The sequence below is a fragment of the Heliconius melpomene genome, chromosome 14 (genome assembly GCF_056956725.1).
Source record: "Heliconius melpomene rosina isolate 202511_hmr_F chromosome 14, ASM5695672v1, whole genome shotgun sequence".
In the NCBI taxonomy this organism is placed as follows: domain Eukaryota; kingdom Metazoa; phylum Arthropoda; class Insecta; order Lepidoptera; family Nymphalidae; genus Heliconius; species Heliconius melpomene.
In genome coordinates, this window is record NC_140402.1 from 6,555,900 (window position 1) to 6,579,303 (window position 23,404).

The following is a 23,404-nucleotide window of genomic DNA, read 5'->3' on the forward strand; positions in this document are numbered from 1 at the left end:
TAACATTCACCAATGATTGACTGTTATAATTTTGAGAAAAATAGTAGTATTAGTAGATTTATATAGAATACGGTAACTGGTGTACTTTCTAGGAAAGTAAAACGGAGTGTCTTAACACTAGGTACCCCTCTGCCTGTCGTACTGTGTGCCGGACACAACGTTAAGTTGATTTATTTTAACAAGACTTGGAAAAATAAGGATAATTAAATAATATTAATATTGTTACAACTTTATTAACTTTTAAGTATTTTACACAACAGTTAGGTATAGAACATAAAATACCTTTGGTACTGCGCTATAAATGTGTGGTTAATTGAACATTGTTATAATCTACTTATGTACAAAAATGTGTGAATACAAAACACCGTTTTTAATAAATTAATAAACTATTATACTATAAAAACATATGGACTAGTTGACATAGAAAATCGTTTCAAATGCATGTAAAATTAACACGATGAAAAATAATAAATTATATAATATATATAATTAAGTCTATAATTAATGGAATTAAAGTAAAAAAGTATAGAATATCCAACCAATGTGTGTCAATAGGTAATATAAAATCTTTATTATGTATAAAAGGTTACAGATGTATTAAGCCATTTTGAATTTCATTGTCAAGTATTAATAATAACACAAAAAATATCACAGTAAAAATAAAAAAATTAAGAAATTTATACTACATAAAATAATACTTGAAAAATATTTTAATACAAACTTTGTATTTCAATATAAATCTAAAAAACGAGAGAAATTAGTCTTCAGCATCGCAAGAAATCAATTACTACTTAATAAATAATAATATATAAATTATGCTTAAAAATAATAATAGATTGATTTTAATCATAATTACACAATTAATGCTAAAAAATGCTAAAAATGAGTATCACGAACTCATTTACAATAATTATTGCTGGTTGGGTAAGAATTTCTTCAGTTTTAAATAAAACAGTAAAAATGCAAAACATTCGCAGTACCACAGATGAATAATTTAAACATTTATTTACAAAGCAATATCAAAATGATCTGTTCATAGCAAAATATTTACAATACAAATATAAGCAATGATTTTCAAATATTTTTGTGCCGAAATTATTAACGTGCTCAAATTAATTTTCCTATACAAATGAAAGTATTTTGAAAAAAAAAATAATTCATCATATTTTTTTTAGTAATAAGGTATAGTTCTGTTACAACAATATGACTCAGAAATTATTATTTTTTTACGCATTGTAATAATTAATTTTGATTTTTAATATATTCAATTTTAAGGCTTACGAAAGATTTTTGTTGTATCGGATCTAACATCTTAAAATGTAAACGTTCGTATCTAAAATTTAAGTATTTAAAGAAGACCATTTCAGAAAATGTTGTATTATGTCAAATAGGTAGGTATATTTTAACCTTAGAAATGGATAGCTATTTTAGTAATAACAGAACTTATATACCGTTACCATACCAATTTTTTGTAACAAACGATATTGTTGTTATGACAAAAGATATTTTATTTTCTATAAGAAATATATTCATCAACAATATTCAGTGTGACGATATTAATAATGATTTTTAATGGTTTTCCTATACAAAATATCGAATCGAGGTGTTAGGACATAGGAATGAGACTAAAGACAGACAAACGTGATGGCGTCACTTGTACATATCACAGGTCTAAAGGCATATACAAACTTGAGAGGGGTCCAAATGTATACCTTTTATAACACTACAAGTATATTCTTTCATATATATGTATATTTTATTATGTAACAAATATACATACACTAATGACGGCTTACTCGTTACTGGTAAACAATAAATATGAGATCCTTAGAACATATCCTAGAGTAATATAGGTTAGTTTAATGGCAATCGTTATATAAGACGGCATGATGATTTACTACAAAAATTCAAATATTTCTCACTATATTATTATAATAATATAATAACAGATATTATTAATTATTTTTACTGTTCGGAATGGTGTGAAAGGTTATAAAAATTCATTTTCATATTTTAAGTAATTTATCGTCAACGTCGACTGTATAGCACTACGTGGCAAGCATTAAGCGAATATTTATTTCAGAACGGTTTGATTTCCTCAATTGACTTTATCCGAAACGAAAATATTTTAACCGTTGTTCTGAAACTGGCATCAATACTAACACTTTTCTCTTCTTCAATTCCGTTATAACGTCATCGAACTGGAATCGATTTTAAAAAATATTCAATTAAAACTATATATTTAAAAGTTTTAAACATAGATAAATTGACTGATAAATAAACTAAAAACTGTTCAGATCGAAGAGAAAAATGTCATTATTTGACAAATAGCGTGTACAAAACTACATACTTTATCCAAAATAACAATTTCACGCGTTATCAAACCCCTGGAAGTCCCCGGGCCAGTTCTCTCTCCGAGCTGCACGATCTGACCCCGTACAGGCAAAAAAAGCATCGCCTTCAAAAGGATCCGATTCACGAGTAAAAATATTAACGGAATCCGATTTCTTGATATCTCGATGCTGTTGTGGTTTAGCTCGAAGTGGTGGTAAATCCCCTTCGTCCTCCTCAGCTATAGACGCGGTGCGACCTCTAGGGGTGGATATAGTAAAATCGTCTTCGAACATCGATCTCGGGGAAATCGAATCAGAATCAAATCGGAATCGAGTTGCGGGTGAATCGCCGTCCCTGGCGCGGACTGAGCTACCCGATACTGGCGATGCTGTTGTTTCTTCTGGTTCGAAAGCGAATCTGAAGTTTTAAATACATTATGTTTTTATGTGTTAGGCAAACATATTTTGTAAAATAAATCTGGAACAGTGCAATTTGGTAAAATGTGGCGTATTCACAAAAAATGAAATTTAAATATTATTTGTTATATTTACCTTGTTCCCTCTAAGCAAGAGTACGGGGCGCGTTTCTTTACATTCTGCGCAGGTGTGTCTTGAAAATCGTTATCAAAGGGCGACGTATGTTCTCTTTCTCTTGGAGAAAAATCATTTGAAAAACGATAATCCCTCGGCCTTACTCGTGGATCTTCGCGCCGTCGTCGTCTCGGATCTCGGGAGTCACGGGTCGAATCCCGACCGGATTCTCTGCCCGAGTCGCGAGGATCACGAGAATCCCTCCCTGACTCGCGTCCTGAATCCCTCGTGTCCCGGGAGTCCCGGCCCGAGTCCCGCGGGTCCCGGGAATCCCTGCCGGAGTCTCGGCCGGAATCACGAGCATCTCGGGAATCCCGTCCTGAGTCCCGAGATTCGCGGATGTCGCGTTCGGCTTCTCGTCGCGATGTGGTTGTTGCTGAACGCCTCCCCGGCCAACCTAGTGTTGATCCATATCTAAGAGAAAAATATTTTAGTTTAGTACTTTGTGTTTCAAAAATGTGAAATATATTATAAATGACAAATAGAACTAAACTGAAAAATTGTATACCAATTACCTCCGTTCATTTGGATCTTCGCTTTGCCTCATTTCGGTCCTACGTCTGGCTTCGCGCCATCCTAATGAGCCATAATTTCGTTCTGGAAAATAAAATTTACCCAATATAAATTTTTAGCTACCATATGTCTTGCAGATTTATCCTTATGATTGATACATTGTATTTACTTAAGCAATTTTTTTATCTCAGATATATTTTACTTTCATAATACACTTTACGAAATTATCATTAGACTGTTATTATCAAAATATGTATACAAAACTAAACCTAAAACAATACCGTCTCTCCGCCACCGTTGGTCCGTCCACCTTTCTCGTGGAGACGACCGGCCGGAACCACAGCCATCACTATAACTGAAATATACAAATTATTATATAAATAACATTAACAAACGTGAGCCCGTATATTGAACTTGTTATACCTGTAATAAAAGAAATATCTCAATAAAATAATTACTCACTCCTCTTCATCGTAAGAATGTCTCGGTTTTCTGTGTCGATCTATATCTCTATAATCCTTACTGCGCTCCCTACTCCGCGAGTCTCTGTAATCTCTGTCTCTACTGTAATTCCTGTCTCTCCACGTCTCCTCCCTTTCTCTACTTCGTCTATCTCTTCTATGTTCTCGGTCTTTGCTGACGTCACGCCTGTCTCTGCCGCTGCCAGAGTCTCGACGGTCTCTTGCTGAATCTCTACCATCTCTGTTTAGATCTCTATCTCGACTGCCTCGTTTGTCTCTTATTTTCTCTTTCTCTCTGCCACTGCCTGAGTCCAGGCATTCACGGGAACCGGATGAATTGTGTCTGTTTGGGAATCCATTAATTTGTTAGCATTTTGTATGTATTCTACGAAGCAGCCTCGTTATTTTAAATAAGAATATATTCAGTATATTAAGTAAGATAACGAGGCCATCATGACGCAATGGGAGAGGGCCAGTTCAGTTAGTTGTGAATTCGAAACCTAAATGGCTATATATATTTATTTAATTTTTATTTTCGTTTTCACGCTCTGGTAGAATAAGTGCCGCGTCGAGTGTTGCCACTCAATACACAAAATCTCGAAAATTTTACATTTTTTGTCTTAAAGCTAGGTTTAAGCTTCCCTCTGTCTACCTTCGTATGCGAAAAAAGCGAGGCTTTTAAGCTGTGTAGAAAATCTTTAAAAATTCTTATTTGCAAGTGGGCGCTTATTCAAATTCCGCATTAAAACTTTACAAATACCAGTTAAAGATATAATTATATCAAATAATTTATATGTTATACAATTTTTAACCTAAATATAATAAAATATATAATAATCTACCGTGATTCTCTATCTCTATGTGAGGGCGGACGTGGAAGTCGCGTTATCGGTGGTTCTTCGTCCCATGGCGAAACGTCACGGGATGACGATGATGTTTGAACTGGAACCAATATTTATTACTTTATTTGCATCGCCCATTTTTGCGCAATGGTACTAGCGTGGGACTGTTAACGACGGTTGTGGGTTCGATTTCCACTCACATGATAGTTGTTAACAGAACGAAGAAATGAAAATATTATTTATTCATATTTTCATTTCTTCGCTGTGTTTATAAGGCAAAGCACACTATTGAGATCCGCTCAATACGCAATGCCTCGAAAATTTTGCGGAGAGTGGGGAACCGAATGTCTTAGCACTAAGATAACATATAGGTTCTCTCAGCCTCGCAGCCTATATGCGGGATGCATTGTGAAGCTAAGAATAAGAGTTTTTATGATATATATTCACCTTGACATTATTCACAAAAATAAAGAGCTTGACAGCTACCTTATACTTATAAACAAAAATAATACTAACCAGAAGGTCCCCTGTTATGCGGTCGTCGTCGCCGTTGCCGCGGTTCCGAGTCCCTCGAATCGGAGGACCAACCCTCCGTCCAACCGAGCCTCGTTAGACCGCCGATCACTGGTGCCATGCGGTCTGTGGGTTTGATTAAATATAATTGTAAGGGAAATATGCAATTTTATTTATGTTATAATCATTAAAAATGTATATACTGACAGATCATTGTGAAAAAGTATGAGAACCTTTGGACAAGATGCACGAAGAGGTGATTTCAGTGATAGTGGTAATGTTAGTGGACGAGACGACAGTGGCATCGTGAAATTAAATAGAAATAAAAATATTATATTACCATATAAATAATACCTCGAACATACCTTTGGTATCTGGAGATGAACCACTCGCCACATCACTTATAGACCCCGCCGACAGCCTCGTAGGTGGTTGCAAGTCTCTAATAGGCAGAATTTCTACTGTTGTCTCTTTCTTTTCCTCTACTTTCTTCTCCTCTTCTTTCTCCTTCATACCTGGACTTTTTCGAAACGCGTCCTCTACGTTAAACGATAAAGAACTATTATCGATACAGTCGAAAAAATCTGAATTGTCAAAACCATCGGATTTTTCATCAGATTTCTTCCTCTCTTTTGGAGCTTCGGGGGGTATGGATTCGAATTCATCTTGAGGTGGTTCTGTTATAGTGATTTCTCTCAGAGCTGCGTATCTATCGTTAGTGTCTTCTTGTTTAGGTTCAGCTGTATCATCTCGAGGAGAGACACTACGCCTCGCCCTTTCTATTTGTAAATTCTTCATGACACTCTTAATATCTTCTATTTTAGCGTCTATCGGTTTCGGACTCACTGAATTACGAAACATATTAAAGGAATCTATTGTCAATTCGTCTAAACTCTTTAAAGGACTTTTATCTAACTCTTTTCGCTCTTCAATTTTCTTTTCCTCGGTTTTAATTAAATTCTCAATGGTGGCCAATTCTGTGTCGTCTTCTTGTTTTATTTCTATGTCTATGGGATCTAGTATTGATTTAGCTTTTAGTTCTTGTTCTTGTATTTCCCGGAAAGCCGCGTATTTATCGTAAGTTGGGTTCGCTTTTTTGTCAAAATCATCGAAGTTTGCTACAAACGTGTCCATTGAATCTGTCGGCGCGAAATTATCTTCGAATTGTGGTTTAAATTCACTAGCGGGTGCTAAAGTAAGCGGCTTTTCAGGTAACGTGGTCGTAGGTATAACAGGTATAATGGGTGTCACTCTTTCCTTTTCTTTGACAGATGGATCGATGTGTATATGCTAAAATAAAAAAATATAAAATCATAATAAGATTTACATTTAAATAAAAAAATATATTTATTTTATAGTTTCGTCACGGAAAACGTAATATCTCGAAAGTCGGGTCGTGCGTAAGAAACAAAGTGTTTTATCACTACGTTTACACTACATGCACGATGCAGGGAGAAGCTACAATAAAATACGAATATACATAATATACAATAATAAAAATAAGATACACGTACTGTTATAATTTTATTTTCAATTACTTACAGATTTTTCATTTTCAGATGCAACATACGACCGCAAGTAGTCGGTGAGTTGAGGCAGCGTCATGGACGACAATGTAGCGGTCGGAACGCGAAGCCTAGAAAAAAATTGTAAATATTGAAGGTAGGCAGTAGATTAATAAAACATTTTACTTTAACATTTTTTAAAGAGTTATATTGAACCATTTTAAGTATTAGGCCGGACAATAACACATATCCTACAAATGCGGTTTGCACTAGTAAATAGAGTGATTCGTTTAATTTTATATGCATGTTATATACATTTTATATTAGAATAAAGAGAAGATCTAATTTTTAAAGTGGAATACACGTAGGAAAGCGGAACAAAAGTACATATATATTTTTTTCTGCCTGGAGGGTAGGTCACTAAAACCACTAACCTCGCCGACAGCTCATCCATAGTGAGTGTTAGTAGCTGGCTAAGCGTGATGTCGAAGCGCTTGGCGGCGGGCAGCGGCGGCGGCGCCGGCGTCAGGTACTCGTCCTCGCTGCTGTTGGTCGCGAGGGAGGACTGGCGAGGTTTAGTTGTACGGTCCGCCTGGAAGAAGAACATATTTTATATTTAGATCAGAACAAGAACAAAAACAGAACCAACAATTTGTTCGTTCTATTCTGTTGTTTTGTTCTTTGAAATCGTCCACCGTCCACCGTTGTAAAATAATATTAGTAGGATATGAAGCCGTTGTGGTGTAGGGTACAAGCGTATAACTGTAAACGCGATGGTTGTGGGTTCGATTCTTACTGGGGAATGAAATATTTATTCTCGGTAGACAATTCATTTCAAGAACTCGGCGTAAAGTGGAGAATGGAAGTGCTTAATAGGAACAAAATGATTAAGCATTAGGTTCCCAGGTACCTTCTGCTGACGTGTGGGATACACCGCGAAGCTAAAAAAAGATTATATTGCTTTTTGACGGCCACTTTTCACGTATATACCGTGTAGGTCACGTAGGCGAAGACGCAACCAGAATATTAGGTTAAAATTAAATATATCTTACCATTGGTTCCTTCTTCCTAGCAGGTTTAGGCAGCGGCGGTGTATCATCATCGTCGTGGTCGTGCGGCGGTCGCGGCGGCGGCACCAGACTCAGTTCTGCTACTTTCTTGGGGGGCAAGGGGGGAGGAGGTGATGCACTTTCCGAGTTCAGCTTGGAACTTGGTTGGGGACGCTGTCTTATTGTGCTTGTGTCTGTTGTCTAGAATGTGTTGGAAATATTTGATTACTTGTTGAAAGAGGAGAAAGGTACATGTATAAGATATTTTAGTGTAATTTGTATAGGAGTTATATGTGGGTTCGTAATTTTTTGCGGATATATATCCAGACATAGGACAAATTGTTTTGAATATGAACGAACGAAAAATAATACCAAATAATTTGGATATTCTAATTCCTTGCAATTTAAATAGAAATCAAACGCACTAAATTTACAAACTCATACCTGTCGAGGAAGCCTCGGTGACTTGGGAGCGGGTTCCGGCGGTAGAGTTACTTGCAATGGACCGTTAAAAACATTCTTCGCTTCGAAACTAGCGACGCTCTCCGACTTATCCTGAACGATTTCTTTACTTAGTTTACTCTTCAAATCCTCAGTCCGCAAAGAGCTTAGCTTGGGGAAATCTTGCATACTTGTAAAGGGATCATCTTTGAAGGTATCGGAGAAGGGGTCACTATTGTCGAAGGGATCGGTTTCGGCGAAGGGGTCGGACGTGAAAAAATCGGGTGAGAAATTCGTTTGGGGCTTCGCTATTGCTACGGAGCCCCCCGAATGCCTCGATAGGGAGGTCATAGTAGTGGGAGGGCCGTAGGCCTCCTCGACCCCTATATCGGAGATAAGGCTGTGTTGGACGAGGTCTTTGAGCACTTTCTTTGGTGGATTTTTGAGCTCCTGAAAGAAGAGTTTTTTGTCAACGTAAGGTCTACTGCGGCCGGTGCCGAGCGGGTCGAGTTCCGTGAACACGTCGTACGCCGGCGCCTGCGTTTGTATCTGAAACAGCCACCATTAAACCCCTTGTATGGAAACGCCGATGCTGTGAATATGAAACTAGTTTGACATGATGGCTTATCCGTTGTTTATTTTGTAACAAATAAAAAAAAATCTTTGTTTATGACACTAAAAAAGGCAATATAAATAACTAAGTAAGATGTGCCACCATGCCAACATGAAAATGAATTATAAAGCTTTAATCTATAATGGTTAATGACTACTGTTTTGCGTAGTATTTTAATTAAATGAAACTATAGCTATAACAAAGGTTAATTTTTAAATATTAGCTCTCACACCTGTAACTTGACTTATACGTGTATTAAATAAAAATCTGCTCTGTACATGATATGAGTGTTAGTGATGAAAAATTAGCAATAAATGAAAATGACGTGAGTTGTAAATTCAAAATTACCTCAGAATAACTCAGTTGACATAATATCTGTACTAAAATAAATATATAAATCGAAATCCCTATGTTAAGGAGTTCAAAATAGATAAATAGTAAGCCTGTTAAGATGTTACACAACTATGATCCACACTTGGACAATTTCCAAACGTTATCTATATTACTTTGAAGATATTTCTTTTATTTAAAACTTAAAACACAGCAACAAACTTATTACAAAAACAATAACAATAAAACAATTTGTACAGAAATCATAAATTTCTTTACTCACAGGAGGATCAGGCAGATCGTCGACCAAAGTCGCTGGTTTCGGTTCAAAATCACCAGTTACAGCTGATAAGTCGAAAGATAGTGCTGGTTTGTTTGGACTGAAGGAACGCGCAGGTGTCCTGCCTCGAGCACCAGTTGGTGGTGGTGGTAGTAGACCCTTCTAGAACAATCCATATGGGAGTAGAAATATAAAATTTGTTTTATCTTACTAGAGTGATAAGTTTCACGAAATTCTTTAACGAGAAACGTAATGTGAGTTCGATCGGACTGAGGGAAAGGACAAAGGGTCTAGCCTCAAGCAGCAGGACGTACGTGATGAAGAAAATTCTTTTAAATAGCCGTGTTTTTTTTTCAAAGTTAAAGTTTCAAGCTGTATCCAGTATATAGCAGAGTAGGCAGAGAGCATACTATTCAAATTCAAATTCAAAATATTCTTTATTCAAATAAACTATAAAAGCACTTTTGAATCGTCGAATGTACATGTCAACAAAAACCTACCACCGGTTTGGAAGGCAGTTCTGCTGAGAAGAGCCGGCAAGAAACTCAACAGTTGCTCTTTTCAAAGTCAATGGTATATTTTACTATTACATTAGCTGGCAGCTATCCTGCCTGACATTCAATAGACATTAATTCCATACATGTTTATCCTCTAAATATTCTTGAACAGTGTAATAAGCAAGCAAGAATTTTTTTTACAGATATTTTAAATTTTGGTAGTGGCAAACTAAGAATACACTGCGGAATTTTATTATATACACGTACACTCAGCCCCATAAAAGATTTATTAACTTTTTGGAGGCGAAAACTTGGAGTAACAATCTTATCTTTATTTCTCGTTCCTATCTTATGACTGTCGCTATTTTTTCTATGACAATGTATATTTTGTCGGACAAAAAGAATATTATAGTATATAAATTGGGAAGCAACTGTAATAATTCCTGCATCTTTGAAAACATCTCACAGAGAATCTCGAGCTCTTAGATTATAAATATATCTCACGGCTCTTTTTTGGAGAATAAATATTGAATTGATATCTGAAGCACTGCCCCATAGCAGCATTCCATAAGATAAAATACTATAAAAGTAGCTAAAGTAGACTAGTCGGGCAGTTTCAACGTCCGTCATTTGTCTTACTTTCTTAATTGCGAACGCGGCAGTTCTGAGTTTATCTGCAAGTGCTTCCAGATGAGCGTTCCACTGGAGTTTTATTAAAATTAAACACCGATTCCCACTTTCCGCCCAATTTTCGAGATTGTATATTGACTGGTGGAAATTAAAGCCGCGCTTCTCATTGTTACCAGGAAAACTATGAAACGACGAAACGGAAATAACTAGGAAATGACGGGAATTGAACTCAAAAATGTGTTATATTATAAACATTACGGGTTAAGCCCACAATCATTATAATATAAATGGTGGGTAAGCCCACAATCTTTAAAAAGATGTCTCTTTGCAAAGATAATAAAATGTAGGTTAGTGTGTAGGGCGAACTAAAAGAGGATTTTTTGAAACGATCTTTCGTTTCAAAAAATCTAGGAATAAAAGTTCTAGGGATTTTCCATTTTACGTCTTAAAGTCCATTCAAATGATGTTGACTACAGTATTTTGAAATAAGAACTAATTAGAAAATAATTTTAATAAACGATACAGTAAAATATTTTTTTATCATGGTACCTGAGCAGGAACGATAAAAGAATCCCCAAACGGATCCGTCGACGGTGTTAATCCTTCAACTTGGGTAAGTCCTCTTCTTAAAGAACATAGTTCCTGCTCTAAGTCCACTAGTTCTGCAACTCCACCTTCAGCGTTGTTCTCTGGCTTTGATACCGACGTGCTAGACTCACCTGTTGTTGGTAATATCTGAATAAAATGGAAAAGGATGAGCAAATTATTGTTTTGCAATTATAACAAATAAAGGAGACCAAAATTATTTTTGTTTATTTTAGTAAGGCAACTAACGTTACGTAAAAGCTGTATTTGCATATTTTAAGTTATAAATTTGGTTTTATTTTTCTATTGTCCTGTAATCAACCTTCTGATTGATTTTAATTTAATAATTTTACTTTATATTTATAAATGTAATATACATATGTCCTCAGGAATAAAATTTTCGTTAAATCAGCCACAACTCCATACAAAAGTAAATCAAAACATTAAACCAATCCACGCCTTTATAATACAAGATTATACGTATTATTGATGTCACTTATTTTTATCATATTTAGCGGTTCAATTTATATCTGACGTATTGTCCTAAGAACAGTTAAATATCCGTAGAACAATGCACTTATGGAGATAATAGCAGCTGTTCGATACTTATCCAATTATGGCCGGAATGTCCGAGACCATGTTTACATATTTACTTTACTTTGTCAAACAAAAACTTCCTTTACTTAAGAGAAAGAGAATTTTACGAAAAAAATCTGTTTATCGTATGACCAACATTCCTCTCCGTTAACTTCAACATGGCATATATTTGAACAATATTATATATATGACATCTCGGGGAATTCTAAGAAATATTATATTTTACTAATAGAATAGAAATGGCGTCATCTTGATTAACTTGAAAGTATATGATTGTACACGCTTCCTTTCTCACTTATGTATGAGACTACGATTATAATACAAAAAACTTCCTCTCGGCGGTTTGGTAAGATAAAGAATGGATTTCCGTTGGTTAGCTTCTGCCATCCATTACGAAATGCCTTTAACATAAGTGAAAAATGGAATGACTAATTTTAACATGATCCAAAAGTCGTCACGATATATAGCAAAATAGATGTGTACGGGTTTAAGTCGCCCTAGAATATTTCACAACTATACCGACATTTTTCTTTTGTTATCTATTTATCATTCTGTGTGACGAAAGTTCGACTTGTGATTATACAAAAAATAATTTAGTCCTACCTTAGATTTAGTATCTGTTGTTGCACTCGTTGTATGTTTCACAAGGATACTGATGTCAGTTTTACGTTCCAGTTGCTGTTTAGCCATTTCAACTTCTTTCTTCTTCAATTCGAATACTACTTGGAATAAGTCTCTCATTGCTATAACTACCTGTAAAGTGAAAAGTATAGAACTTATATATCTTGAACAACTACTAAAGATAAAAACAAAATATTTCTTAGGTTAAATTATTTTTAATGGTCCTCATTTGTTCGATATCGATTAATACATTTGTTGGTTTTTCATGGAACGTTCTGATTATCAATTTACAAGCATTCTTTGGAACTAGAGTAGATCTGGGCTATATGTAGTTCCTGCACATAGCAAGTTGGGCGGAGGAAATCTGGGAATCTAGTGTTAAGACATTCTATTTCTATTAAGGCACTTAGGTTCCCTAGTTTCGTTACCAGCGAGGAAATTAAAATATTAAATTTTTCATTCCAGCGAGTAGGAATCACATCCATAAAGGTTAGCGCTACATTGGCCTTGAATTACGTAATTGACTTTGTAATATTAAAACGTTTAATTACAATATTTTAATTATCATTTAATAATATGTTAGTATCTAGAATAAACAAAAGCCATATATAGGAGGCCACTTTTCCTTTATTTTGTTATTAAATTATTAAAAGCATATTTAATACCAGACTTTATTTATATTTAACTGTTAAATCAAAATAAACTTAAGCAGAGTAATTATATTAACATAAACACAATATGCAAACATTAACACTATCAGTTCCTGAGATCAGGGCGGTGAACCTAACAAAACTTTTCAGATTTATTAACACAATTGGCACATACAGCATTTTTGCCTGCATTGTTCTTGGATCGTGGATGCGATAATGATATAATTCTGTCAGCTTATTGCAGTGACTTGGCAGACTAAGCAGTTAGAGGGACATTCACCCCGGTACACTCATATACTTGAACATGTACCGGTGGATTAAAAACGTCTACAAACAATACGGACGTATGCATTAAATCGTTTAATTTGATTAACTGTATCGAATATCAGTTGAATTCAATACAATTTTCAATATATCGATTGAATCTTTTGATTTTAGTTAGAGGTTTTTCGATTGTTAGGGAAATAGGTAAAATAATTCTTAAGATAGTTATCTCAATTCATATCGTGGTAATTGGATTAATAACAAATAGTTTAAACATTACAGTGTATAAAATTTTGTAATAAAAATTATATAGCACAAATTTCCTTCCTCTCATTGAAGGAAATTGGAAAGGAAGAGAGTAGGTACACCAACCACTCTGTACTTCCATTGCCAATAAAAACAATGAACAAACAAATGTAAAACAATAATTATTCTATAATACTCACTTGACTAGCAGCTTTATCAGTCTTGATGCCAAAGAAGCGGTGGCCAGTGTCGGGGGAGCCGAATATGTAGCCAAAAGCGCGCGAGTCGGTCATGTCTTGCGCGATGAACGATATCTTGTGAACTGGATGATGATATAGAGAGTCCTGGAAGTAAATATAATTACGAAAATATCTTTTTATGTAATTTGGAGATTTTTTTTTGAAAACTGATATTTGAGACAATGTTGAATTCTGCTTAGCATATTATTCTGCAAATAGCGATCTTGCTATTTACGGGATATCTCGTGACAAAAAAAACTCCATCAACTCACAAAACTAAACGAACTAACCGAGTGGGGGACCATATTTCTTCCAGCAATAGCAGTAGACATAATTCTTCTTAATAATTATTGAGGCCAGTCGCGAGATTGTAAATTCAACTGGTTACGCTTTTGATTCCCTCTCGAGGAAATGAAATAAGAGTTCAGTCAGTCAATAAGCAATTCAGAATTCGACAGAAAGTGAGGTTCCATGTCTCCTTTGAGGGTTATAGCACAAAGCCACAAAAAAAAACATAAGAACTAATACCGCCCCCTCCCCCATCTTTCGGATAGCTATATAAGATGTTGATAGTGTTTAAACGCCGCGCCCATATCTTAAAAGGGCCCAATTTTAATCAACAAAGGACACTACGCCCCAGTTTATAGCCCACACTGTTTATTAACGTTGTTAAGTATAAATCAACGTTTTCGCACTTAATTGGATTTTCGATACACTTTCATAGAATCATTAATATGTGGTCGTCTGTGTTGCTTTAATTTAAAACGGCCATTAATTAATTAAAGTTGTTTTTTTCAATAGCATAATCACGTGTTTCTAGCGTTCTATGATAAGTGTAAGATAAATAAGAGCAAGAAATTAAAGTAAAAAAGAGAGTTAATCTAAAATTTTACATTGAAAGTAATTATTATTTCTTAATATTTTTATTACTTCGCTTTGGTAACCCCTCTGTCTCCCCGTTATGTAGGGGAATCCTACAGCTTGAAGCTGAAAAAAAAACCTATACTCATATAAGGGTTTAAAGCCTATCTAAAATATCAGATGTTTTTGAAAAGTTGGTCTTCTGTTGATGTGGTACTTGGTTTGGTAGAGACAAGCTAATTAAGCCTAAATGGGTCGCAAATCCCAGTCTGCTCGATGTTTCTTTCCTTGATATGTAATGGATCTGGCACTCATACTGTTTAGCTTTCAAATGATCAGCTTATCCATTTCATCAGTCAGTGCTATCTCTATTTTCCAGAACATGTGTGCTGCAGCTTGTAAGACTATATGAATGTAGGTAATTAGTATAAATTTTCCACTGAGTAGTAGAATTATAATAAAACTGATCAAATGCGAGTCCATCTCGCGTACCAAGCGTTCCGTACAATTTTCAGGATTTCAGAGTCAGAAAGTAGAAGTCAACGGAAAGTTCAATTTATAATATTGGAGAAACTTAAGTTTGCAAAATGAGTCTTTTAATTGCGTTGACTTAGTAGCTTTTTTACTCTGTGTTCCAAAGGGCAATAGAATATTTGGTATAACTCCAGCATGATGCGTGACAGACGGACAACAAAATGAGGGTTCCGTTTTTCCCTTTGAGATACAGAACCCTAATAACACATTGTTCCATTCTAACATATCAATACATATTAAACATGTACCTATCGCTACATTTAAAATATTTATAAATGCATGACACAAGTTCATTTTCGCTTTAACGAAATTATAATTACCGAGTTGATATGAACCGCGTATCATTGAATACGGCACGTTGTGGTTACTAATACATTGTTGTAAGTAAATATAGTTGCCATTTTGGAATAATCAAGGTCAGTTTATATATGACTTGTAAAAAAAAAAAAAAAATTGAGAGTCAACAAGTCATGGTATAAGTACTCAACTAATACCTGGTCAAAAGAATACTAGCAGATATATTAAGTACGATAACTCGGTTATACTTGTAGTTAGTTTGGTAAAGTCACACATCAGCATACCTAATTATTTAGAAAAAAATACATTAGGTACTAACAACAGATACAATATCAATATAACTATATATCTAATCTAAAAATCAAACAAACAACTTACACCAGTTTTATCATCTCGTAATCTAAGCCCATCGATGGCCACATGAACTTGGATCCTCTGCTTGTGCTCCCCCGCGGCTCTGATCGCCATCTTCAGATCAGCCAGAGCCTCTTGACACATCCTGTCCCCACGAGCTTCCGGTACCTCGAGGACGCCGATCAGTTTCGCTCTGAACGAAACACCCTCGCCGAGAAAGCGACCCGGCTCGTTCTTGTCTGCGAGAGGTTCGTAAATGACTATAGAATAACAAGGTTAGCATGTCCTCAGGCTAAATGGTTGGCGGTATTAGTAATAATAATTATATATTATTATATATAATATATATAATAAATATACTTAACCAACTATGCAGAAAGTCACGCTAATTATTAATAGAAAGGAAAATAATTAAATAAATATTTCAATGGCATGTTTGGAGTATAATAAATGTACGTTCTTACAATATTTTTTTTTATATAATACTTAGTGGTATAATAGGAGAATTCATTGTATTTAAAGAATTGTTTTAAGACTTGCTTTGAATTCAATATAATTATGTAATATTTTATTGTATTTTTTTTTTATAAAGGACATTGTTATATCGTCTTAGTTCGTATTTGAGAGCGATTTGGCTAAAAATAATCATAATAATTTTAACAAAAATATTTTTAATAACCCAATACAAATTTTCTTAGATTCACATTCAAAAGAAAACGGATATAAGCGATTATAAATATTCAAAACAGAAGTGACGTCAGAAAAGAAAGTGGAGTGAGTTTTTTTATCGTTATTGTTAAGCAGCGTGAAGATGAAAGGTCGAGCACAAAATAAAAGTGGGCTGTCTGTCCGTCCTATTTCGGTCCCTGTTGATGGTACACCACGGACTAGGTATGTAATTGAATTTCCTGCTTTTAAATTTAGACGGTACCGGCGGGGTCTGAGCTCTCAGATCCTGATGCCGGTACTCCCACAAACGTATGGTTCTAACAATGTGGAAATAGTTGTATTTAAACTGTATTTTTTCATTTCGTGATGAACACAAAGAAGAAGTACCTACTTGCTGCTTTGTTAAAGTCATTGAGAATTGGAGCTAAACTTATAGCTGCACGCTGCCTAATTTTCCGAGTGGGTTCAAATCCACTACTACCGTCTTAATTGCATGCATTATAAAAGTAATTGTAAAATATCATTTATATTTACTATATACTATACATATAATAGGTACATAGTATATTATAATATAAAATTGCATCTTAATTGTTAATAGCCGATACAAGGTTCCATTAAATTGAAAATTTCGTTGAAGGGTTAAATTACTTTTGCTAAGTATCATATTATGTTTATTGATTTAGCTCGCTAATACCATAGCAGTTGGCAGTGTTTATGGGGTTTCTTAAACAGTATCGTTTAACATTCATTATTAAATTATACACTTGGATTGAATTAGTTTTACATTTTAAATAACAAGGTAGTAGTATACTTTAGTTAAACATTTATTATAGTTGAAAAATAGTTCTTTTTTATTTATTACCATTTAACAATTTAGTACAAATCGCCATAATTTTAATTTTCAAACGTTATACCTAATCGTACGTTGACTTGAAACTTTTACATTTCAATTTCTGACATTCACAGATTTTTCACTGACTTTTGCTAAGTCCTTGCCCTCGAATCTTTAATGATAAGATAAAAAATGATAAGAGCACAACGCTATCGCTGTCATTGTACTAATTTATTTTTAGATACATACAATAAACATAAAATGTACATATTAGTTCTCTCACAACATATAAAAGATAGGATATATACAGCGATAGCGAAAATATACAGCGAGATACTGTTGTTAAAGTAAACATTAGTTTGAATTCAACTTTTTTGTGGTAAAATTAGCAAAAGTAGTTAGTAAAAATTATATTCATATTATAAATTCTTTATTTATTTTAAAGTAATTATTTACACAAACAAACACAATACACTGTTATTGTATTAGTGTATATAATACAATTTGTTTACTATCTATAAATATAGTATAAAAAATAATAATTAAAAAGTGTTGCATTAATTAAAAAATAAAATAAGGTCATGATGAGACACTATAAAGGATATAACGGGATATAAGGGGACCAGTCATTCGTGGCTAATCTATCTAACTAGTGTGAAGCGTGAAATGCAATATGAACGCAGTACTCACCGAACTGCCGCAAGAGGTGCTGGAAATGACACACCTGCATTATTCCGAATATACGGACAAAAGTTAGTTAGTTCCCCCGCAGCACCACCGCTCCACCGCCTGGGCCCACAACACACCCTCTGTTCAAAACCAGGGTTCACTAATTATGATATGAGCTATAGCTGGCTGATAGCTGGGTGGAACAGTTAATAGGTGATCATCATGGCTGGACCATGCAATGTTAACGGAAAACAAACGCAAATAATACAGCACGAAGCGTGGATGCCCTAACGTGTTCCCTTAATTTAGCGCTAAGCTATAAACACCGCAATATATTGAAATTAGAAAAAAAAAATCGTGTTGAAGCCTTTCGAGTCACGCACAGTCAGAACTCACATTTGCAAGGGCTGGTTTTCTTACGGAGGGTTTGCATCGGAAAGTCAGTGGGTAACTTGTGATTGAACATCGGGAACCCGCCTCACCGACCTTTCGGCCGCACTGTAAAGCAAATACACTTCGCGTACACTGGCGATGTATTCATTTGACACACTTTTTCAGAAACACAGAGTTTTCCAGTGAATTACAACACGAGAGTGCCACTGGGAGATATATCGATTTTCACGGTGCCATCGCGGCCGCCCGCGAGTGTCGCCGCGGCGGAGTGCTTCACATGTCGCTAGAGTCTCGTTTAACGCACAGGTAACGATATAACGAGATAACGCCGTTTAGCAGAGGCAAATGGGGCATTAGTGTTTGTAACGGTGCGGGTCCCGGCGGCGCGGCTCGTGCTCGCTGGCACATGGACCGCCCTCGGCGCGGCGAGGGGTGCGCACACACGCGCACTGCAACCCTTGATCAATATTCGCCCCCGATCGCCGCTTTATACAACTTTCGTGATCCCGTCAATGAAAATTACCCAGCCTACATTCTGTTTTACGTAATACAAATTGATTTGCACGCACTGGTTTTTGAAAATATAAAAATTGTACTGTTTTATCTATTACACTTTCTATTATGAATGTATATTTCTATAAGAAGGATTTTAAATAAATTATCCACATTCCAAAATTGTTATTAATTAATAAATATTTTTCATGGTAAATAAGTAAATCAATATAAAACTACTTCTTTTATTAAATTTTATCATGGATATATATATATATTTTATTAAATTTTATCATTTTTGTTTTTTAGTTTTGGAAGAAATAAAAATTCTTGCAGCTATAAAACTAATTCCAATGCAGAATGAATTTGAATTAATCAATTTTATATAATTGTACTATGACTGAAAATATTATAAAACTTTAAAAAAAAATTGATAAAAAAAAATTCTCTTTAGACCATACTTACAAATTGCTATTATAATTAAGATATGAACTTTTTACTTATAACTTATATAAGTAACATGATCACAACAAATAATTAAAAACTACCACATGAAATGCAGGAAGTTGAGTTTGGAACAGTGCCTTTTACTTGCAACCTAAGTACAGCATTAACACTTATCTCCATTATCTGAGCTCATATTTCTACCGACACTACATTTGAAAAGATTCTACTAAAGCATACTTTACAACTCTAGAATTAATGATAATTCTAGAGAGGTTGAGATCTTTTAGTGCCTATTTCTACTGCATATAAATTAATTAATTCCTGATCAATTTATTGATAAGGTCGAAATACTTGTTTACTTTAAATTGAATCCAAATTTAATAAAAAAATCATGAAAGTATAAAAATAAAATTAAAAACAAATTTTGCAACTTCATTAATTTCTTATTTATAACATACAGGAGCATTTTAATGTTATAAAAAGGCATTGCATAAGTGTAATTATTTAACATGCAGTATACACATGACAACTTAATAGTTAATCATCCCACACCATAAAGCTATTAGGCTTCATAACCATTACAAATTGAGATAGAATAAATATTAGGGGAATAACACAATTGAGTATTAACTAGATTACTTATTATTTTCGGCTTTTATTTAGCTTTACACTATATCCCACATATAGCATACTTTCCCACTAATACTAGGTGAAATCTACAGACTCAGAGACTCACTCTAGTGTGAAGTCATAGTTAAATCACTATCTGACCAATTTTCCAATACAACCCACAACCCACACATTTACAGTCAGACCACCAGTTGCACCATACAGCCTATACACTATTTATATATTGTTAGAAATTATATACAATTTGACTGTACATGCTCTTTTAGCTTCAGTGAGTTCATTTCAATTTTACATTTTCACCTTGATTTTATCAAACAAAGAACAAAATATAAGACCTTGATATTTTAATATTTAACGATTACAACAACTTGAAGTATAATACAAAAACAAATCAATATTAGAATTAAGTTTTTTAACTTAAAGAGGATTTCACAGTATGACACTGATCATTGTTTATTTTAAAAATAAGTCAACATATTTTTAGCTTGAATATAAGACATTATTTATCAATAAAATCTAACTATATATAATACTTACATATGTTAACAGCCATACTAATTGATATAACAAATCTTGTATGACTTCGACAAAAATATTTAAATCATTCAAGATTTTTTTTTTCACTTTGAATTAAACACGAGCTGACTACTACAAATGAGAGCGTCTTTTGTCCTGTCACAAGATATTTTTGCACATAAAAGTATGAATCCTTTAATATATACGCCAGAAACGAGACTTTATTATAAACGAAGACCGATCAACAACCTCTCAATTTGTCCTTCTCCTTTGACATGAGGAGATGTAAATAATTCATTGACATTTGACATAAAGATTAAATTTGATAAATAAATACGCGGTAATACAGATCTAAGGAAATGTCATCATACAAATAATTTTATATATTTCTACTTTCTGATGGGTTAGAAATTAAAATAAAAATAGAATCACAATTTCTAATAAGGAAATAATGAAGATGTCATTATCTTGTCTATTTTTAATTATATTTTGTAGAGCAATGTTACAAAAAATTATTTAATAATATTCAATCAACTTTATTTTTTTCCATCAGTGTCTTTTTTTAGTTTGAAATTGTAAAACAAATAAATTATTTTAATATTTTATTCGCAAGAAAACCAAAAAAGACATTCTATAATCAACTCTCAAGTGTGGACAATGGCTTTAGGATTGCAAGTCTGTAATGTCAACTATAAAGTATCAAGTCAATATTGATTGATAAAACTTTTTGTTTGTAAATATATCAACAACTTAGGAATAGCGGATATTATATTTCAATTTATAAGTATTATTAAATCAATGAGTGTTTTATATAAAGAAAATAATCTGTTCTTCATAGATCATAAAGAATTTGTTACAAATTTATATCAAAATGTTAATCAAACAAAAGAGCGCTTTACGATTACAGGAAAAATATTTTCTATCAGTAAGAACACTGACAAACTTTGTAATTCAAAAAAGAGAAGGCGTAACAGTTATCAAATTTTAGCAGAGGTAAGTAAAAAATTTAATGCAATAAAATAATATTTATATGATATCTAATGTGCTTTCACAACACCTATTTTCATATAATTATCAATATAACTAGGAAGAAGTTAACAGAAGTTTCTTTTTTAGGTTATAAAAGTTAAAGAAATGTACTATGAAATTATTAAAAAACTTCCTCTGGAAATAATAAATAAATTAAAATCTTATAATTTACTTGAAACATCAGATGTCAGAGAGTTATCAAAGAAATATTTTGAAACTACTATATTTGATCACAAAGGACTAAGTGGCGGGAACAAGTCAGATATTCCATTGAAATGTAACGTGAAAAATGAATACTTTTTAATCCCAAAAAAGTCAAAGTATGTATTAAAACACACAAAATCAATTCTAAAAATAATTCTTTATAATAAACAATACATTATATTTAGTAATTTTGCAGTTTCCTTTGTGGCTGTGTGAAGGAAAAATGCAATAAATTGATTGGAAATAAATATAACATAGTGGTAGCTGACCCTCCATGGTGGAACAAATATATAAGAAGGCTAAAAAATGCTAATGAAAAATTGGGGTAACTATCATAGTCATTCATTTGTGTCCTTACCCACAACTGGCCCCTGGCTAATTGCCTGATACAATGTTAAAAAAAGAATTCTTAAATATACAACATAGCTTTATATTTTAATTTTCATTATATGTTATTTCTAGGTATTCCATGATGTACAATGAAGATATAGCATCTATACCGTTAAAGGAATTGCTTTCAGATAACTGTATAGTAGCTGTGTGGTGCACAAATGCCCCAAGTAATATTTTAGCAGTAAAAAATATAATATTCCCAGCTTGGGGCGTAGAATATATTACTACATGGTATTGGTTGAAAGTAACAGTTGATTTAGAACCAATTTATGAATTTGGAACTGGTTCTGAGAAACAACCCTATGAAAGAATAATTTTAGGTAAAGTTGGTGATATAAGTTTACCTGAAGATGTTTTAATTGCTAGTGTGCCTAGTGCTTTGCATTCACATAAGCCTCCTTTGTTAGGTAAGTGAAGTAATATTAAAAAAAATGTTTTTGACTGGCTTGTTTGATTTGATTTGTTAGCAAAGCTCACATGTGCAGGTATGTGACCAATACCTATATTTTCATAGCTCAAACCTGATGTTCATGCCAGAAGAATAGAATAATAACAAAGTACTTATATTATAAACCTTTAAATAGTACATTCAGTTCCATAGGATACCAATATCTGAAAAGTTATAATAGCAAAATCTCTATAGTTTGCTAAGTAATTTCAGCCCATCTAGAACTTTCATCAATTTATTTCAAACCATACATTGAAGGTTGTGCTATCAAATCTAAATTCAAATGGATCATGATATACATATTTAATTTATAGAATAATTTTTAAATTTAGTTTTAATAGAGAGAGTTCCTCAAGTGATGTTTATTTTAATTTACAGATTTACTATTACCATATATTAAAGAAGAGACACCAAATATACTAGAGCTGTTCGCGAGATATCTACTTCCCAACACAACAAGTATTGGTTATGAACCTTTAAAATGGCAGCATATATCACTGTATGAAGAAACTTGATAAAGAATTACTTTTGTAATACATAATTTATTTTATTAAGTCTTTCTATTAGAAATCAAATATCTTGTTGAGTAGCTGATAAGTCTAAATAACAATTGTTTTTTTTTAATGCTGTATCCAGCACTTAGCAGGGTAGGAAGAGGGAACCTAGTGTTAAAAAATTCCGTTCCCTACTTTCCGCTCAATTCTGGTGGTGTTCTTGTTGAGTGACAGAACTCAATGCCACACTTTGCTTCGCCACTATAGCGAGAAAATGAAAATATTAAATATTTCAGTGGGAATCAAACCCACAACCTGTCCCGTTTACATTACAGTCGT

The 23,404-nt window shown here is 33.6% G+C and overlaps 2 protein-coding genes across 12 annotated transcripts; one reads left to right on the plus strand and one right to left on the minus strand.

Annotated features, from left to right (window-relative positions):
• Nucleotides 1-217: 217 nt before the first annotated feature.
• Nucleotides 218-20,775, minus strand: Dab (DAB adaptor protein). 10 transcript variants are annotated; one of them, XM_085197530.1, is made up of 19 exons: nucleotides 20,519-20,775; nucleotides 18,041-18,159; nucleotides 15,871-16,085; nucleotides 13,762-13,905; nucleotides 12,384-12,533; nucleotides 11,148-11,333; nucleotides 9,475-9,633; nucleotides 8,252-8,797; nucleotides 7,811-8,008; nucleotides 7,193-7,350; nucleotides 6,796-6,889; nucleotides 5,619-6,543; nucleotides 5,257-5,379; nucleotides 4,741-4,840; nucleotides 3,900-4,241; nucleotides 3,719-3,792; nucleotides 3,440-3,521; nucleotides 2,886-3,338; nucleotides 218-2,751 (listed from the first exon to the last, which is right to left on the minus strand). In XM_085197530.1, the coding sequence occupies exons 2-19, from the start codon at nucleotides 18,078-18,080 to the stop codon at nucleotides 2,370-2,372; spliced, it is 4,371 nt and encodes a 1,456-aa protein (XP_085053656.1). In that variant the 5' UTR covers nucleotides 18,081-18,159; nucleotides 20,519-20,775; the 3' UTR covers nucleotides 218-2,369. The 10 variants fall into 10 exon arrangements, with proteins under 10 accessions (XP_085053656.1, XP_085053655.1, XP_085053653.1 ...); XM_085197529.1 differs by having other exon boundaries at nucleotides 15,871-16,106; XM_085197527.1 differs by lacking the exon at nucleotides 18,041-18,159 and adding an exon at nucleotides 18,416-18,517.
• Nucleotides 20,776-21,128: 353 nt separating this feature from the next.
• Mettl4 (Methyltransferase like 4) lies at nucleotides 21,129-23,163 on the plus strand. 2 transcript variants are annotated; one of them, XM_085197543.1, is made up of 5 exons: nucleotides 21,129-21,490; nucleotides 21,614-21,846; nucleotides 21,927-22,055; nucleotides 22,193-22,443; nucleotides 22,950-23,163. In XM_085197543.1, exons 1-5 carry the CDS (start codon nucleotides 21,296-21,298, stop codon nucleotides 23,084-23,086), a joined length of 945 nt encoding a protein of 314 aa, XP_085053669.1. In that variant the 5' UTR covers nucleotides 21,129-21,295; the 3' UTR covers nucleotides 23,087-23,163. The 2 variants fall into 2 exon arrangements, with proteins under 2 accessions (XP_085053669.1, XP_085053667.1); XM_085197541.1 differs by having other exon boundaries at nucleotides 21,142-21,490; nucleotides 22,193-22,530.
• The last annotated feature ends 241 nt before the right edge of the window (nucleotides 23,164-23,404 follow it).

What these genes read in the sequence shown, in the direction of transcription:
- Dab (XM_085197524.1), bottom strand. Translation starts at nt 18,485, where the DNA reads ATGTTCAATCACAAGTTACCCACTGACTTTCCGATGCAAACCCTCCGT. An exon ending in ACGATCTGCCTGATCCTCCT is followed by an intron (nt 8,798 to 9,474) that starts GTGAGTAAAGAA and finishes TGGCTGTTTCAG; the next exon opens with ATACAAACGCAGGCGCCGGC. An exon ending in ATGGATGAGCTGTCGGCGAG is followed by an intron (nt 6,890 to 7,192) that starts GTTAGTGGTTTT and finishes ATTTTTTTCTAG; the next exon opens with GCTTCGCGTTCCGACCGCTA.
- Mettl4 (XM_085197541.1), top strand. Translation starts at nt 21,296, where the DNA reads ATGAGTGTTTTATATAAAGAAAATAATCTGTTCTTCATAGATCATAAA. An exon ending in GTTATCAAATTTTAGCAGAG is followed by an intron (nt 21,491 to 21,613) that starts GTAAGTAAAAAA and finishes TTTCTTTTTTAG; the next exon opens with GTTATAAAAGTTAAAGAAAT. An exon ending in ACATAAGCCTCCTTTGTTAG is followed by an intron (nt 22,531 to 22,949) that starts GTAAGTGAAGTA and finishes TTTAATTTACAG; the next exon opens with ATTTACTATTACCATATATT.